The sequence below is a fragment of the Hirundo rustica genome, chromosome 2 (genome assembly GCF_015227805.2).
Source record: "Hirundo rustica isolate bHirRus1 chromosome 2, bHirRus1.pri.v3, whole genome shotgun sequence".
Taxonomy (NCBI): Eukaryota; Metazoa; Chordata; class Aves; order Passeriformes; family Hirundinidae; genus Hirundo; species Hirundo rustica.
Window position 1 is genome coordinate 118,510,603 of NC_053451.1, and position 14,709 is coordinate 118,525,311.

At 51.1% G+C, this 14,709-nt stretch overlaps 1 protein-coding gene across 15 annotated transcripts; it reads right to left on the reverse strand.

Moving 5' to 3' along the window:
• Positions 1-62: 62 nt before the first annotated feature.
• On the reverse strand, positions 63-14,091 carry IFNAR2 (interferon alpha and beta receptor subunit 2). Of its 15 annotated transcripts, none has more exons than XM_040056970.2 (10): positions 13,951-14,091; positions 11,733-12,023; positions 9,683-9,751; positions 7,266-7,307; positions 6,642-6,771; positions 6,104-6,273; positions 4,295-4,467; positions 3,884-4,046; positions 3,053-3,171; positions 63-1,390 (listed from the first exon to the last, which is right to left on the reverse strand). In XM_040056970.2, the coding sequence occupies exons 2-10, from the start codon at positions 11,824-11,826 to the stop codon at positions 713-715; spliced, it is 1,638 nt and encodes a 545-aa protein (XP_039912904.1). In that variant the 5' UTR covers positions 11,827-12,023; positions 13,951-14,091; the 3' UTR covers positions 63-712. The 15 variants fall into 15 exon arrangements, with proteins under 15 accessions (XP_039912904.1, XP_039912906.1, XP_039912907.1 ...); XM_040056972.2 differs by having other exon boundaries at positions 9,683-9,779; XM_040056973.2 differs by lacking the exon at positions 11,733-12,023 and having other exon boundaries at positions 9,683-9,779.
• Between the last annotated feature and the right edge of the window lie 618 nt (positions 14,092-14,709).

The following is a 14,709-nucleotide window of genomic DNA, read 5'->3' on the forward strand; positions in this document are numbered from 1 at the left end:
ACACGCCGGCTCTTGTTTCCCCTCACGCACCGAGGGCTGCTCACACCGGGGATTTTCAGCGTCATAAAAAATATTTTATTGTGAGTCGTTAACTGTACAAAAATATATAAAAATAAAGTCAAAAGAGTGTATTAATGCCCCTCGGTCTGCTCTTTCGTCAGCTGAGTATTCCTGTCTCTGCTCCCATTATTCCACTTGATCAGCTTTCTCTGCACAGATACAGCATCCAGCCAGCAGCACAGGTTTCACAAAAATACGTTGACAGACATAAAGAATAAAAAAACCCAGAAAAAGCGGTCTGGTTGAGAGACCAGCCTTCCACTGTCCCAGGCTGCTCCAAGCCCCAGTGTCCAACCTGGCCTTGGGCACTGCCAGGGATCCAGGGGCAGCCACAGCTGCTCTGGGCACCCTGTGCCAGGGCCTCAGCACCCTGCCAGGGAACAATTCCTGATTCCCAATCTCCCATCTAACCCTGCCCTCTGGCAGTTTGAAGCCATTCCCTGTGTCCTGTCCCTCCTCCCTTGTCCAAAGCCCCTCTTTTGGAGCCCCTTTAGGCACAGGAAGGAGCTCTGAGATCTCTTTGGATCCTTCTCCAAACACCCCCATGCTCACAGGATGTTAATGAAAGGACAAGATCTGTGTGCTCAGTCCAGAAATAAAAGTCGGACAACACTGGTTCCTATGTTATAAAGTAAAAGCAGCTCTCCCTTCTTCATCTCCTCATGTACCCTGTTACGAGCTCTGTGTCCGAGTCCGAAGCGTCGCTTTCCTCGGAAGAAGAGGAGGAGTTTTGCCATTCGTGGAAGTCATTAGAACAAGGTGCTTCCTGCACGCTTCCCGTGCCCTCCAGCAGCTTTGCTTCCAGAGCACGAGCACAGTCCCAGCCGGCTGCATCCTCCTGGGCCGGGGGAGCAGCCGCAGCGCCGTGCCCGTCCTGCTCCAGGGTTCCCAGCAGCACCGTGTGTAAGTTGATGGTGAAGCACTCGCTGCCGCCCCGCGAGTTACAGCCGCCCTCAGAGAAAGGGCTCAGCGACTCGCCGCTGCTGTCCCCGCGTCCTTCAGGGTGCTCCGGGCGCTGCTGCGGCTCGGCGGGCGGCACGTCCCCGGCCTGGCCGCCGCTGTGCTGGGAGCTGCTGCTCACCGAGTACTGCGGCGCCGAGCCGGGGCTGCCCCAGCCCCGGGGGACGCTGCCCCTGCCCGGCGCCCCACGCCTGGCGTAGTCGTGGTCACACGGGGCACTGCCGTCGCTGCTGTCGCTGTCGCTGTCGTCACTGGCGCTGCCTCTGCACCCCCTGGCCTTGCTTTTCACCTCTCTGGGGACGATCTCCACCGGGGCCACTTCTTCTGACTCTGACACCCAAGGTGAGTAGGCCAGCTTCCTGATGCAAGCCTGCAAGAGTAAAAGGAATTAAACCAGCTCAGCCACGTTTGCATACACGCACACACACAAAACCATCAAAAACACCCCCAAATAACCTCCGGCCATGAGGCTGTCAAAGAAATGATTCCTTCTGTGCCAACGTTTTGGGGTTTTCTGCAGCATTCAATGTTACTCTGGTTTTTCTGAGTTTTTTAAAGCCTTTTGATTGTTCATAAAATGGAGTCAGACCTTTTAGCTACTGTACAATATTAAAAGCAGTTCTACCTTTTTCCCACAGATGTAACATAAACAAATCCTTTGTTTTTAATTCTCTGTCCTTTGTTTGCACATTTCTAACCTGAAAACAATTGTAACTGACGGCTGGTCTGGCCAGTTGGCTTGAGAGGTGAAAACTCCAAAAGCCAATCTTCAGCCAGACCCACAAATGTATAAAAAGTAAGAAATAAACAAGGAGGCTCTCTCTCCGCCCTGACTCAGCCCTGAGCTGGCACGGAGGAACCTCTCTGCCCTGCGAAATTTCTCGTCTACGCGTGATTGCTTTGCGTGTCTCAGTGACAGTTCAGGGTGTCTAGGATTGTTCCTTCTTTTCCACTCCTGATCATCACAGAACCCGAGAATGGTTTGAGTGGGAAGGGATCTTTAAAAGACCATCACATGCCACGGCAGGGACACCTCCCACTGCCCCAGGCTGCTCCCAGCCCCAGTGTCCAACCTGGCCTGGGACACTGCCAGGGATGCAGGGCCTGCCCACCCTGCCAGGGTCACTTGTCACCCTCTCAACTCTTGCAGTTACCTACCACAGCTGATCAATTTTCATGTCCTTTAGAAATTATCTTTTGAAGCCGTTTTCACCATTTCAACATCCCAAGCCCCATCCTCCCCCTGCACTATAGAGGATTAGTCAGTATTTGAAGCATTAATCATGTTGACAATAAAAAATAAAATAGACTTTAGACCCTCCTTTGTAAAGTGTTCAGCAATTGTTGGGATGTGGAAGTGATGACAAAGCAAAGGACAGAAACATGAGGCAAAAGCCTTAGAAAAAAGTGACACCCATCTGCTCTGGGTATGGTTGTAGAAAATGGAAAATATTTATGCTGAAAAACCCTAGAGAATTAAATGTGAAAGAAGTCAGACTGTAAAAAAAAAAAAAAAAAAAAGAACAAGCAAGAAAAGATAAAAGATCGAAACAAGTAATCTTGTTATTTTTGCTTGAAAATAAAAAATTAGCTGGCTCTGGACTGCTCCCTCAAGTGCTAAAACACTTGATGACAGAGAAAGTCCGAGAGAGACTATTTCATTATTATTAACCAGTGGAACTCAGAGGGCAGGTTCTGCAGCCCTCTGCTCACCCCCTGGCCCTGCTCTGGGCCCACTCCAGCCTGTCCACAGCTTTGTGCCCTGTGGGGACCAGAAGTGGGTGGAATATTCCTGGACATTCCCCCTGAGCAGGGGTGGATGATCCTCTCCGTGGGTAATTTGTCACAGAAGTAGCAAGAAATGGTTTGCTCTGAAGATCAGGCAAAGCTCAGCAGCCCAGAGATCATCTCTGGCTGAGGTAAACGTTCTGTGCTCTTCCATAACTTGTGCCTCAAGCACAGGATTGGAAATTCCAGCTGTTAAACTTCCTCCTGCCAGCCAGAAAGAGCAGATCTGAGAGCTGGTACGTACCAAGGTGTGAGGAAGGGAAATCCTCGGCAGAATAAAACCCGCTGCATGCACACACTTCACCACTGCAGCAATTATCAGTGCAACACAGAGAGCACCTGCCACTGCAGCTTCGTGGTACCCTGGAGTGAAAAAAACCAAACAAACACACATGGAGGAGGCGTCCCATGACCACATTTCAGATCTCACAGTCACTACAGCCATTAGAAATCATCAATAATTTTGGTTAGAAGGGACTGTAAAAATCAAAGTCACAACAAGACCAAATCTCAATTCAGCTTCAGGAATGACAAAAGAAGTGACTCCATCTTTATGCAGAGTTGGTGGAGATCTGTACGGCTCAGGGGATTGCCAAGAGATTTGCTGCCCGAAAGTCGGTGGGGGTTTTATATTTCACTCCTAAATAGCCACAACGGTTCTCTCTTGGAATGTTTGTCTCTGTCACCGAGGCTTTGATCTCTGCTCCTGGCACAGGGACAGCGCCCAGGGAGCGCCTGCAGCTGGCACAGCAGGGATGGAGCTGGCATTGGAGGGAAAGGTTCTTCCCCAGAGGGTGCTGGCACTGCCCAGGCTCCCCAGGGAATGGGCACGGCCCCGAGGCTGCCAGAGCTCCAGGAGCCTTTGGACAGCGCTGCCGGGGATGCACGGGCTGGGATTGTTGGGGGTCTGGGCAGGGACAGGGGCTGGATCCGTGATCCCTGTGGCTCCCTACAGCTCAGGACACTCCACGATTCTGTGATCTGCTGTTTTTTAGGACTGAGCTGTAAATGTCCCCACACCAAAAGAAAGCACTACACACTCAGAGCAGCCCCTGCCGCCCCACAGCTCCGTTACCTAGTCGAGCCTCCGAGTCTGCAGTGGCACATTTCCAGGGGGAGGGGATGAAATGCTTGTTCAGGGATGCAGTGACCGCCACAGACACGCAGTAATTCCTGCTGGGATACAACTCTTCAATGACAGTACTGAACACCTCTTCAGCGGTTTTCTGCCGTGGCCTCTGCCGTGAAAAACAACGTTTTGAAGTCAGTTATGGGCTCAAAAGAGCCCCTGCTCGCTCTTGCAGACCTGCTCCCCTGCAGTGAAAGGAAGCTCAGATTCTGTTGGCCATGGTCTCTCTTTACTCCTAAGAAATCCGTTTCTTTTGCTTCTATTCATGTATTTGTTTTTGGGAACCTGTTAACCAGAGCCATTTCGTGCCCTCTCTGTTCCTCCCCCAAAGCACGACTAACTCCCACATTTCCCTACCTTATGCTCTCCATCCAGTGATTTCAGTGTGATATCATAATACAGCTCTTCATAGATATCAATTAAAGACAGCACCTTTCCCTTCTCTCTGAAGTGAGAGGTTGGCAGCTTTATGGTGACGTTGATGCAGTTTGGACAGGAAGTGATATTCACCTCTGGTGGTCCCAGAATTGCTGTGGGAAAACAAGAAAGAGCAAAAAACGATGGAAAAAAATACACACTTTATCCAGTAGCAATTCCATTTCTGTGATGCATACAGAGCTGGCTCAGCACATTCCAGAGGGGCCACTGCTGCAAATCCACAAGGCCTTGCAACATTTAACTTCCACAGCCAAATCATCATTTCCCACAGGGCCAGATTTTAAAGGGAAAGGGGTGGAGAGAAAAAGCAGAAAGGGGACAGAGGCTTTGCTTCAGCTTCACAGAAATGTGAACTTTGTATCTACCTGAGGTTAAAGTACAGAATCATGGAATGGTTTGGGTAGGGAGAGACCTGAAATCCCACCCAGTGCCACCCCTGCCACGGCAGGGACACCTCCCACTGTCCCAGGCTGCTCCCAGCCCCAGTGTCCAGCCTGGCCTTGGGCACTGCCAGGGATCCAGGGGCAGCCACAGCTGCTCTGGGCACCCTGTGCCAGGGCCTCAGCACCCTCACAGGGAACAATTCCTGATTCCCAAGCTCCCATCCAGCCCTGTCCTTCTTCAGCCTAAATCCACTGCCCCTTGTGCTGTCCTTTTTACTAGACCAGCTGCTGAGGGACTGCCAGGCTCCTCCTCAGGGATGTCCTCCAGTCCTTCAGTTCTCCTTGTGCCCATTCTCCCCATTCCCTCCAACTTTTCCTCATTTCTGGCTCTGGAAGTGGACACAGCAGCTGCTACTGCTGAGTTCAGAGGAAACACGATCAGTTTATCCTCCACTGTTCCTCGATTTTGGCCACTGTTAGCTCAAAACTCATTTGTAAGCAGAGCCAGGGGTGAATCCACCCCGGGCACTAAAGACAAGCATCTTCAGCAGGGAAAAGGGCAGAGTGATGGACAAACAATCAATCTCTTCCTTACATCTGGTGCAGACCTGGCATTTTTTAACTCAACAGTCACTCTTTGAACACACAAAAGCAATGTTGTTTTTTACGTTACGTATCTTAGGCAGTCGAGAGATTTTTTACTTGTTGTTTGTCAATGCACAACTGTATTTGCTCTATATTTATAATGTATTTATTTCATAAACCAGAGCCTCACTCCTTTATCAGAACTACAAATTTTAGAAACTTATCTATGTACTCGAAGCTTTGTAAGAGATACACGAAATACTGCATACAAATAGCCACAAACCCGTTACCCTGGTTTTTCTGAGCCTTTTGATTTTCTTAAATGGAGTCAGATCTTTTTAGTTATTGTACAATATTAAGAGCAGTTTTCTACCTTTTCCCACAGATGTAACATAAACAAATCCTTTGGTTTTCATTCTCTGTCCTTTGTTTGCATATTTCTAACCTGAAAACAATTGTAACTGACAATTGGTCTGGCCACTGAGGCTGAGGGGTGGAAACCCCAAAAAGCCAATCTTCTGCTAGACCCACAAATGTGTAAAAAGTAAAAATAAACAAAGGGGTCTCTTCTTCTCTCAGCTGGGAGCTGGATCGCAAGGACCTCTGCGAAAATCTCTTGCCTGCGTGTGACTGCTTTGTGTGTCTCGGTGACACAAACCCAGTCAGTGTGGAGTCCTACAGCAAGGGCAGCAGAAGAAAATTCAGGCATCAGCTGTTAATAAAAACTACGAAAAAAAAGAAATGCAGAGAGAGAACTTACTCTGAGTGAATGGCTCAAAATACAGCACGGAGGAATTGAGCACCTGAGCTCCTGCAGTGCCCTGAACAAGGACAGCATACATAGTGGAAGTGTCCTTGAACTCCTCTGTCAGCTCACAGGAGAGCTGGGCAATGCCCGAACACTGCTCAGCACTCATCCAGTTCTGACTCCTGCAGAAAAGAGAAAAGTGGCTCGATCCTCTCACATGAGAAGGCACGGCTGTGTGAGGAGAGCACTTCTCAGGGGAAAAAAAGAAAAAAAACCAAAACAAAACAACAACAAACTAAGGAAAAAAACCAAGGAAACCAGAGAAAACCTCAGCATTAGGATTTTCAGAGAATCCCAGGATCCCTGGGTTTGGGAAATCCCTCCCAGCCCGGGCAGTGCCAGCTGTGCCCCGTGCCCACCTTGTCCCCAGCCCAGAGCACTGAGTGCCACCTCCAGGTGCCACCTGCAGGGATGGGCACTGCAGAGCTCCCTCCTCCTTAGGTCAATAAAGAGCACAAGGAAACTTTGTGCCCGTTTCGGTGCGACTTGCCTGCGGTCTCTGTACAGCACGTTGTAGGACGCTGGCACTGCTGGGTCACGCTCTGCCTGCCAGGACAAAACGTGCTGGAAGTTATAGGAGTCCATCCGCGGGTTGTATGGAAGCCCTTCCGAAATTCTTTCTAGGAAGGAAAAAAAAACAAAACAAAAATATAACAAACAACAACAAACACCCCCCCCCCAAAAAAACCCAAAATAACAAAAACCCACAAAAAAATATCAAAAATAACAACAAATAACAACAACAAAAATGAAAAACAAACAAAAATATCTCCCCAAAAATAACAAAAACCCCCCCCAAAATAACAAAAAAAAACCAAAACAAGAAACCACAAAAAAAAAAAAAAAAAAAAAAAAAAGAAGAAAAAAATAATCCAACAAACAACTCTGAGCCTTGCAACAGTTCTAACAAATAAACCCTTTTAAAGCAGCTCCCAAAAAAGCAGCAACAGCTCAACGCAAGAGACACAGCAATGATGCAAGGCACTGTGCACACGGATTACATTTCTGAAAGTTCTCTCTCCAAAAAGCGCCAAGTTCCAGAACGATGACTGGTGAGGATGTGCAAGCTATGAAATGTGTTAGAAAAGCACATTAAAGACGATAAAACTCTTACCAGGCAGGCTGCAAACAGCTGCAGACAGAAAGGTGAGGTACACTGGAAATTGAAACTCTGTATTAATGCACCGCTGTATCCACAGGATCTGAGCTTTATTGCAAATATTCCTTTGCAACAATTGGGCTCAAACCCAGTATTCCCCGGTGGAGCTGTTACTTTCCTGAACATCTTCCTACACCTTCCCTCCACTTCCCTCCTTGCCCAGAGCCTGGAGCAGTGTCCATGAGCCTGGGGCTCTGAGGAGCTGGTTCTTGGCTCCCTACGCTGCTCCCTCCCTGCGAGGCTCAAGACTCAGTGGCAGCAAAAACACCCAAGATGCTCCCATCAAATCACGTCTCAGAGGACTCTGACTGCAATCCAAACCATCCCAAGAGTTTTAGAACTGATCTGGGAAAATATTCCATTAGAGCTGGGCCCGTCCTCAGAGATCCCAGAATGGTTTGGGTTGGGAGGGACCTTAAAGAAGATCCAACCCCACCCCTGCCATGGCTGGGACACCTCCCACCGCCCCAGGCTGCTCCAGCCTGGCCTTGGACACTGCCAGGGATCCAGGGACACCCACAGCCTCCCTGGGCAGTCCTGCCATTCCAGAGGTTCCTACTTCTTCCTGTAAAACCTCCCCAGGAGGCTGTGGTTCATCCCAGGTCTCACTGCATCCAGGATTCTTTTCCTTGACCAACCCAGCTTCTCATCATTCCCATCTTTTCAACACAGTGCTTCTAAACACGTCAAGCTTTTGTTCTGACTCCTCTAATTTATATTTTTCTTTTTTCTCAAGACCCTTCAGCCTCCTTTCTGCTTTGAGTGCGACAAAGAGAAATTTCCTGTTCATGTTTTAAGGCATTTTGTGGTCGTGCCTCTGACTCAGCAGACGCCGACTCCCACACTCAGCTGGCCAAAGCAGTCACTGCTTTAATTCCAAACACATTTCTTCTCAGTTTTACACGAATTCCATGGGAAAATATGGAAAGTTCCTTCCTTATCTTCCCTAAAACTCTCTGCTGTCATGACCCGTTGTGTTAACAAGATGTGCCACAGTCAGCATGACTGAAAAGAGAAACTTGGGCCTTGAACTAGAAAATTTAAACAATCTTTCTGGAGATCCACAAATAGTGGGTTTAACTGTAGTTAAAAGTAGAACAATGGATCTCTTACCAGGTAGGAGATCACCCATTTGGAAAAAAACATCCAGTGGGGATAAAAAAACCCAATTATTTTAACAGTCGTTATTGTTATTATTATCTGAACACAAACTCAGAATTGTAATAATTTGTGTCTGCTGAATTGTTGGCATATTCCAGTGAGCATTATTTGATTTGTCTCTACCCAAACCAAATTCCTTTCAGGCCGAGTTCAAACTGCCTCTGAACTTTGTTTCAACAAACAAGTTTAGCAAAGGAAGTTGAACGGTTGCAAAGCTGTTTGTGTTACACTCTTACAAAGGAGACACAGCCAAGAACAAAGAGCTTACAACCAGCAACTGGGAAAATCCAGATGGTCTGGGAACTGCATGGGGAATCTTCTTCAGCATCTTGGGCTCTCTGGAGCTTCTACCACCCCAAGGCCAGGTTGGACATTGGGGTTTGGAGCAGCCTGGGACAGTGGGAGGTGTTCCTGCCGTGGCAGGGTGGCACTGGGGGGGATTTAAGCCCCAACCCAAACCAATCTGGGGCTCTGGGACGATGATCTCACCCTTTGTACAGAATTCAAGGGTCCTCACAAACCCCCTTCTCACAAGTACAGCTCAGCCAAGCTGTGCTTGCTTCACCTGCTAATCCAGAAACTCAGGAGTGCTGGAAAACATCAGAACAAAAAATAAAAACCCTCACACGTAACTGAGAGTTCCTGGACGCGCAGGGAGGCAGAATCACGGAATGGAATGGCCTGGATTGGGAAGGACCCTAAATCCCACCCCTGCCATGGCAGGGACACCTCCCACTGTCCCAGGCTGCTCCCAGTGTCCAACCTGGCCTTGGGCACTGCCAGGGATCCAGGGGCAGCCACAGCTGCTCTGGGCACCCTGTGCCAGGGCCTCAGCACCCTCACAGGGAACAATTCCTGATTCCCAAGCTCCCATCCAGCCCTGCCCTCTGGCACTGGGAGCCATTCCCTGTGTCCTGTCCCTCTGTCCCTTGTCCCCAGTCCCTCTGCAGCTCTCCTGGAGCCCCTTTAAGTGCTCTGAGCTCTCCCTGGAGCTTCTCCTCTCCAGGTGAGCACCCCCAGCTCTCCCAGCCCGGCTCCAGCCCTGACCATGGTTCATGCACAGAAAGGAGGATGCAGGGGTAAATCCAGAGATCCTTACTCTGGGAATTACTCCAGGGAGAGTTCTACAATACCATAATGGTCTCTTACTTCATTAACTCAGCAGGATTATTAATGAATTAACGAGCTCCCCCAAAGGTTCAGGTACTCACCAAGCTGAGAGAGAGGCATTGGCACATCCATCAGGGCTCCCATGGAGATTAACAGACAAACCCCTCTGCCTGCAAAAGGAACATTTTGCTTCTGTTCCTACAAATACATGAAAAACAAGCACATTTTACCGAATCATCACAGTAAATTACCTTAGGAAATCACTTTTACCTAAGCCAAGGTTTCTCTACAGAGTTATTTTACCCTCTCCAGTGTCTGAGGGAGGGCAGTGGTACCGAAAGGGTTACTGGGGGGGGGCCACACTGATCCTTATCATTTTATGGCAATTTTCATACATTTTGTGGCAAAAGCACTTTCCTTTTTCCACATGCAGAGGGCTCTTACCATTTCAAATAAAGCAGAAACCACTGTATGACTATTTATATTAACTCTGCATTAAGACATTACCCAAAAATTCAATGCCACTCACTCCGACTTCATTAATACAATGAAAACAAACTTTGCTTGGCTTTCTTTGAAATCAATTTATAACTGTTGTAAGAAATGCTTCCACAAGGAGAAAAGAGAAGCAGGGAGCTTAGGAAAAAATTAGTTATAAAGAAGTTATGAAGTTTGTTACAAATTTTAAATGCATAAGATCTATTAAAATAATCTGTCTCTTCACTGTTATTTTTTACTTTATTTAGCATCCCCAAAATATTAATATCCACAGGACCTGGTTTTGAGTTTGCTGGGCAAGGATATGTCTATTTCTAAAGAATCTTCCCCTCAGGTTTAACAAAAGTTAACTTTTTAATTTAACATTATTTGCAAATACAACTGGAATTAATTTCTCCGCAAAAGAACCAGTTTAAAATCATGCTAGAGCACACTCTGCTCAAGCTTAACCCTATATACTCACGTATAAACACAGGATAGAGGTAATCTGTTAAAAATCAGGTGAACTAAGCCCTTCACGTGAGAAGTCAATCTCCCTGTGCTCAGAGTTCTGTAGGAAGCCACTGGAGAGGAGAAATGTCAGGCACTTGGGTCTGTGCAACTGATAATTCCACAGCCTAAGAGAATGTTCTCTTCCCCTCATTCTACTAACTCATTCAAGCAGAAGTCATTTCAAAGAGCAGTTGCACCTACAGGCTGGGATTTTCCAGGTTATTCAAAATGTTCCCTTCAGAAGAAAGCCCTGGGAACGCTGAATTCTCTTGGCAAATTCCCATGTTAACCCCTGCAGTTAATGCCAGGCCCTGCTCAAAGCTCCCCATGGCCAGAGGGATTTGTGTACCTCGGATATTTGCTGTCAGGGATAACAACAACCCCACTCTGGAATCCCACTCTGGAATCCCAGCCTGTTCAAAGCCCTCCCTGGCCTGAGGGATTTGTGTACCTCATTTATTTGCTGTCAGGGATAACAACAATCCCACTCTGGAATCCCACTCTGGAATCCCAGGCTGTTCAAAGCCCCCCATGGCCAGAGGGATTTGTGTACCTTGGATATTTGCTGTCAGGGATAACAACAACCCCACTCTGGAATCCCACTCTGGAATCCCAGCCTGTTCAAAGCCCCCCATGGCCTGAGGGATTTGTGTACCTCGGATCCTTGCTGTCCATGCTGCCAGGGATAACAACAATCCCACTCTGGAATCCCACTCTGGAATCCCAGCCTGTTCAAAGCCCTCCCTGGCCTGAGCGATTTGTGTACCTCGGATCCTTGCTGTCAGGGATAACAACAATCCCACTCTGCAATCCCACTCTGGAATCCCAGGCTGTTCAAAGCCCTCCCTGGCCTGAGGGATTTGTGTACCTCATTTATTTGCTGTCAGGGATAACAACAATCCCACTCTGGAATCCCACTCTGGAATCCCAGGCTGTTCAAAGCCCCCCATGGCCAGAGGGATCTGTGTACCACGGATATTTGCTGTCAGGGATAACAACAACCCCACTCTGGAATCCCACTCTGGAATCCCAGCCTGTTCAAAGCCCTCCCTGGCCAGAGGGATTTGTGTACCACAGATCCTTGCTGTCAGGGATAACAACAATCCCACTCTGGAATCCCAGCCTGTTCAAAGCCCCCCATGGCCAGAGGGATTTGTGTACCTCGGATCCTTGCTGTCAGGGACAACAACAATCCCACTCTGGAATCACACTGTGGCTCTGGATGCTGACCAACAGAGTCTCCTCCATAATGCATATCCAAAGCCAGGTTATCTGTTCAGCACCTCAGAATGTTTGAGAAAACGTGATAAAAGGTGTTCATCTCCAGGCTTCCACAGCTGTCTAAAGCTGGATGTCCTCTGCAGATCTATCACTGCCAGGGAGATTTCAGGGGAAAACCCATTTCTGTCAGAGCTCTGATGAGCTTTTGTTACTCATCCTCTTCAGTAATCCCTGCAGGAAAGCCGTGGAAAGAGCAGTGAGAGCAGCCCCCAGACCCTGGGGGAGATCCCTGGGGAGCTGCTGGAGCCCCAGGGTGAGCCCTGCACAGCACCCACAGCTGCACTTCATGGAACCACACAAGGTTTGGGTTGGACGGACCTGAAATCCCACCCAGTGCCACTCCTGCCATGGCAGGGACACCTCCCACTGTCCCAGGCTGCTCCCAGCCCCAGTGTCCAACCTGGCCTTGGGCACTGCCAGGGATCCAGGGGCAGCCACAGCTGCTCTGGGCACCCTGTGCCAGGGCCTCAGCACCCTGCCAGGGAACAATTCCTGATTCCCAGTCTCCCATCCAGCCCTGCCCTCTGGCACTGGGAGCCATTCCCTGTGTCCTGTCCCTCTGTCCCTTGTCCCCAGCCCCTCTGCAGCTCTCCTGGAGCCCCTTTAGGTGCTCTGGGCTCTCCCTGGAGCTTCTCCTCTCCAGGTGAGCACCCCCAGCTCTCCCAGCCTGGCTCCAGAGCAGAGGGCCTCCAGCCCTGGGATCATTTAGTGGCTCTCAGGTTCAGGTTGGACGGAGTTACATTTGCTTCCAATCAGAAAACAAAAAGCTTTGAGGTTTTGAAAGTCAGTGGCTTGTACTTCAGAAAAGCTCTTCCTGAGTTCATCAGAAAATGCCCCCAATTCTGTGAAACAGGCAGATGATCTATTTACTTACATAAACAAGCTTATGACAGTTCTCACTGAGAGAGAGGCAGAGAGACTGGCGGACAGCAGGAAAGGCTGCAGAAGAACATTCTAAACCTGCACAGGGACCTCAGGATGTCCCCAGCGCAGCCCCCTGCCCAGGCAGGGCCACCTGCAGCAGTGACACAGGAATGTGTCCGGGGGGTTGGGGATGTCTCCAGAGAGGGAGACTCCAGCCCCTCCCTGGGCAGCTGTTCCAGGGCTCTGCCCCTCCATGGAAGGAAGTTCTTCCTCAGGCTGGGCTGCAATTGTTGTGTTTTAGTTCCTGGCCGCTGCTGCTTGTGCTGTCACTGGCACCACTGAGAGTCTGGAAGCACCCTGACACCCCTGGAGCTCTGTACAATCCCTGAGCCAGGGAACCACGTTGTGGCTGTAGCATTACTCCCACACTTGGCTGCTGGCAGACTTTGGATAAGCTCCTTCCAAGGCTATGGAAAGCACGTAACCTCAATAACTCAATGCCATTACCAGCAGCCCTTTTCCCATGGGCTGCCACAGTGCTGGGGAGGACACAGCCCCAGCCTGGGCCAGGGGAGGCTCAGCTCGGACAGCAGCAGGAATTTCCCCACGGAAAGGGGGCTCAGGCCTTGGCAGGGGCTGCCCAGGGAGCTCTGCAGTGCCCATCCCTGGAGGTGGCACCTGGAGGTGGCACTCAGTGCTCTGGGCTGGGGACAAGGTGGGCACGGGGCACAGCTGGGACTGCCTGGGCTGGGAGGGATTTGCCAGAATCAGGGATTTGGGGATGTGCCCGTGGAGGGAGCAGAGTGGGACACTCGGGGACGCCCCAGCCTGGAGGACACAGCAAACCACACCAGGGGCGCTGCGAGAGCCCAGGGCAGCCCGTGCTCCTCACAAAGACCAGGCCTTGACGCGATTCCCGCATCAAACCCATCCCCAGGCACCTCCCAGGCCGCGCTCAGTTCAGCGAGCGGCACGCTGCCAAAGGCGATCCCGGCGGGGTTTTGCGGCTCCGTGTGTGGTTCAGGGGCCACCACACGGGCCAGGCGCCAGCAAAGCGCTCCCGGGAGCCGCGGGGCCCTTCAGGAATCCCCGGGAGCGAGCGCAGCTGGAGCAGCCGGGCAGCGGCCCAGACCGCTCCCCTCAGCCGGCCCAGCGAGCGCGGCCCCGCTCCGCCTCAGGGAACCGCAGCACTGTCAGCGCAGGGCACCGCACACAGCCCCGCCCTCCACCGTACCTGGCGGCGGGGGATCCCCACGGGCTCCGCTCCGGCTGCTCATCGCCCCTCATCGCTTCTTATCGCTCCTTAGCAATGGCCACGGCCCCCGCAAGCCCCCAGCGCTGCCGCCCCCGACGGCGACCAGCGGGAAATGGCGGGGCCGAGGTGGGGCCGGGGCGGGATGACCACGCCCCTTCTCTAGACCACGCCCCTATAGCGGCAAACCAGCGGCTCAGGCCACGCCTCCACCCACCAGAGCCCCGCCCATTTCCCCTCGGGACACGCCCCTTCCCGCTAGGCCCCGCCCACCGGCGCCATGTTGGTGGCGCTGTGGTGCCGGTCCCGTGCGGGCGCCGCGCTCTGCCCGCATTCGCGGCAAGGATGGTTTTGTGCCTTTATTTCGGTTTCTGTCACTCGTCTGGGCCCGCTCCACCACCGGCTCTGCGGTGTTCGCTGTGTGAGGAAGCTGCGGCAGCGGTGGCTGAGGCCCTGCCTCGTTTATATCATCAGACTCGGAGAAGGTTTGGGCTGGAGCCCACCCATTCCCACCCGTGCCATGGCAGGGACACCTCCCACTGTCCCAGGCTGCTCCAACCCCAGTGTCCAACCTGGCCTTGGGCACTGCCAGGGATCCAGGGGCAGCCACAGTTCCTGCAGTGCCAGGGGACCCTGGGGGTCCGGGTCCGTGGGAGGCTGGAGCTGAGTCAGCCGTGCCCTGGAGCCGGGAGAAACATCCCTGTCCTGGGGACACCAGGGGTCATTAAAAACCGATATAAT